The sequence below is a fragment of the Benincasa hispida genome, chromosome 7 (assembly GCF_027475165.1).
Source record: "Benincasa hispida cultivar pf3 chromosome 7, pf3_genome.v1.1, whole genome shotgun sequence".
Lineage (NCBI taxonomy): Eukaryota > Viridiplantae > Streptophyta > Magnoliopsida > Cucurbitales > Cucurbitaceae > Benincasa > Benincasa hispida.
Genome location: NC_143484.1, coordinates 41,898,427 through 41,902,093, shown reverse-complemented (window position 1 = coordinate 41,902,093; position 3,667 = coordinate 41,898,427). Strand labels below are relative to the sequence as shown.

The window sequence follows — 3,667 nt, the reverse complement described above, 5'->3', positions numbered from 1 at the left end:
TCTTCTTCTTCTTTGAAGTATGGCTCCACTTGCTTTTAAGCGAATTAGAATAAAGGTGTTGATAAAATGTAAAAATGGAATAAGTTTGGTCAGATTAGTTATCATCCATTTTGAATATTCTAGGCTATTTGTTTGATTCCTATACCAATTTTCAAAAGATATATTCTAGTAAACTAACGACATTAACATGTGTTTGATTATGATTCTAGATAAATCCTAATAAACGAATAACGTTATAACCTCATTTAATTTAATTTCGATTGATTTTTATTTTGATTATTTTTCATGATAATTAATGAAACTTATTTTATTTCGTTTCATTTTCTAAACAAGATAGAACAATATCATTAATCAACATAACTTAAATATCATAGACGACAATCTAAATTCACGAATAGATTCTAGCAAACTTGAATTTAAATTATAAAAAGTCACATTCGATAGTTCTTAGAAAAAAAAAAGTTCATGATTTAGATGGCAAGAAAGCTACTTGTCCCCCTACATTATTTTGCTTCATTTATATTTCTTTATTGTCACATGAACATCAATAACTATTAAAGACAAATGTCGAGTCAAGCCCTATTTGCCCTTCAATTCAACAAATATTGGACGATAGGAGAAGAGTCTTATGTCACAATCTCAATTACTCTTCAAAATTTATCCAAAATTAAAAATTCATACGTTGTAAATGTATATTATTGTATAAAATTAAATAGTCAACATTGTCAAGGTCTAAAAACTAATCATTACTTGCCATATGGCATCACCGAACACGGCTGAATTACATAACTACCCTTATGTTTGACAAGAATGACAACATTACGGTACTACGAATATGAGAAAAAAAAATATTTATACTTTTCCCATTAATTAATTGCCATGAAACACACATTATTTAATTAATAACGTGGGCTCTAAAATAAAATAGGTTAAAATCTCCCTATATACTTTAAAGTTTGTAGGCCGTATACTTTTAATTGTCTAATTTTACTCAATGTAGTTCCAATAAGTTTTAAATTATTAATCCTCAATGATGGTTTATTCTTGACTCATAAATTTTTCGTTATTTATTAACATTTTTGCTATAAAATTTTAAAAACACACTCATGTAATATATTTCTTTTTATGAAAATTATTGTTATTATTTAACCACTTACAATAAAAATTAATTTTGATGGACTAAAGTTAAGATTTATTGAAAGTAACATAGAGACTAAAATCGGCCTAACTTCAAAGTATGGACTAAAATAATAATTTACCCAATATCATTTGATTATGTGTCAATAATGTTAAATAGAGAGAAAATGCACTATCATAAAAGTAAAAAGAAAATTCTATAAATGGTCTTATGCTAATATTTGTATGTGTATATATATATATATTCAATTTTTAACATGTGTCTACATAAAAAAAATTAACAAAAAAAGTAAATAAAAAAGTCATAATCAGTAGGTACTTGGATGCATGCATGTGCATAGATCAAATATTTAGCTAGTCATCACTATGTTTAGACATCATCCTTTGGATCAACTGCCTTGTCTCTTCTTCAGCCAATATTCTATCATTTCTTCCCATAGACTCTGAATAAGCTTCAAAGAACTCTCTATTTTCTTTCTCCAATTCCTTCCACACTGTAATAACAAAATGACTAATAATCACTAGATATAAATTCGAAATACGTTCATAATTTCCCTATTGTCGATGTTACATGAGCATCGTCAGAAATGGAAGAGAAGAGAAGAAAAAATGTGAACGAACCAGTGGAAGTGATTATGGGACTGATATTAGCGTGTTTGGAGAGAGCTTCGATGCACTCTTCTTTATTCATGTGAAAGATCAAGCACTTTTCAATCAAGTGTTGCACCTATGAGCCAAAAGGAAATAATAAAGTTTTTTTTATATATGTTATAGAAATGGGATTAATCTAATGAAAAACCAAGAAAGAAATATTTAAAAAAAAAAAAAATGAAAGGGGAATGAATTAGTTACCATATGAATGTAAGCAGCAGAAGAATCAGCCATATTAAATCTTGTATTATATTATAAACAATCTAGGTCTTAAAAGGAAATAGATTCTATTATATAATGTATTTATAGATAGATTGAGTGAAGAGGGGATTTGATAACGCTACAGCGATGGGTAGCGATGGAAAGATGAAGGCGTTGTGTTATAAGAAATGGAGTGGTGGGGACAGCCAGTAGGAGAGTACCACGTGGGCGATGGGTGATAATTGGTGGAGAGGAGATTGAAGGGGATTCCTGAATGACCAATCATTTGTCTCGTTTTGAGAATTGGGAGTGAGCCTCCTTACCACGTGATTGGTGGGACCCATGGGATGTTAATTTCTCCGTATATTGACAAAAATACCCCCCATGGGCGGCCCAGCCCACGTACCAACCGCCGTTCTTTTCACTAACTCCAATTTTCTTGCTTACGCGTAAACCTAAGTTGATGTTTACCTACGTGTCCATAAATATATATATCCACCTGGCTATTTTCATTTTTACATAACAAAACTCTCTTTCTCTCTCTCTATATATATCAAAGATATGCATATGGATGAGTAAATAATTTAATATGATTTTTTATTTTATTTCATTTCAGTTGAGAGGTTTAAGAATTTTTTTAAATTAGGAATTAACTATTTAAATGAGTATTTATAACCATTTAAATGGAAATAAGGATTTATCAGTAATTAACCATTTAGATGAGGATTTAGAGGGGAAAACTAACTATTAATTGAATTTTTTATAAAAAAAATTCTATTGATTTTTTTATTAAAAAAATTAAATGGAAAATAATTATTTGTTGAAACCCAACCCTCGCAAATTCTTTGCATTGAATTTCCACCTTGATCCCCATGAAAAACGAAGGATTTGATGGGGATGAAAATCTCTACGTGAAGTTTACTTTAAAAAATCAGTCATTTTGTGAGAAATTGGAGTGTTGGATAATCACTCAAAAATGTTTTTCAAGTGTATTTTAATCAACTTTATCAAAAGTGTTTAAATAAATATGAGTTTTTTAAAAATATTTTTTCACAAGTCAATCCAAATAGATCTAAGTCTTTTTTTTTTTTTTTTTCAATTTTTCTATTAATCACTAACTATCTGACATGACACCTATTTAAAAAAAAAATCTAAATTTTAAATTATAAAAGAATATAAATATTAAATTATTAATTTTTTTTAAAAAAATAAAACTTGTTTTGTAATTTTTTTCTTACTCTTCTTCTTTCTTGCTCCCTCCTTTATATTAGGGAAAATGCCACGTTGGAAGAGGTCAATAAGTCAAAAGTGCCAAATCCTCATAAGGAATGCCACGGCAAAATGAAAGGCCACGTATGAGAAAAGTGGTTAACATTTACAATTTGTTATAATTTGTTAAAAGATTCCTATTCCCTCTTTCTTTTTGTTATTGGCCACCTGTATTCTTTTTCATTATTCTTATTCTTTATTTTTTCAACCCCTAAATTAGGGCTCTCTGGATATTTAAAGGTCATGGCTGCCTCTCTATTCATCAAGTGAAAATATTCTGAGAAATTCCCTCAATTCAAAGCTGTAAATCCTTAGCTTGGTATCAGAGCTATCTAATGGCAAACGTCAATACGTTCGTTGGTCAAGAAACAACCAAATTCAACAATCAGCCACTCAATCAGTTTCTGAA

The 3,667-nt window shown here is 29.0% G+C and overlaps 1 protein-coding gene across 1 annotated transcript; it reads right to left on the bottom strand.

Moving 5' to 3' along the window:
* Positions 1-1,346: 1,346 nt before the first annotated feature.
* On the bottom strand, positions 1,347-2,145 carry LOC120081903 (uncharacterized). The gene is made up of 3 exons (XM_039037082.2): positions 1,990-2,145; positions 1,759-1,864; positions 1,347-1,631 (listed from the first exon to the last, which is right to left on the bottom strand). Exons 1-3 carry the CDS (start codon positions 2,020-2,022, stop codon positions 1,492-1,494), a joined length of 279 nt encoding a protein of 92 aa, XP_038893010.2. The 5' UTR covers positions 2,023-2,145; the 3' UTR covers positions 1,347-1,491.
* Positions 2,146-3,667: the final 1,522 nt, after the last annotated feature.

Coding starts and splice junctions, on each gene's coding strand:
- LOC120081903 (XM_039037082.2), bottom strand. CDS start 2,022: ATGGCTGATTCTTCTGCTGCTTACATTCATATG. Junction 1,865..1,989: donor CTGCTGCTTACATTCATATG/GTAACTAATTCA, acceptor TTTGGCTCATAG/GTGCAACACTTGATTGAAAA. Junction 1,632..1,758: donor TCCCATAATCACTTCCACTG/GTTCGTTCACAT, acceptor TTGTTATTACAG/TGTGGAAGGAATTGGAGAAA.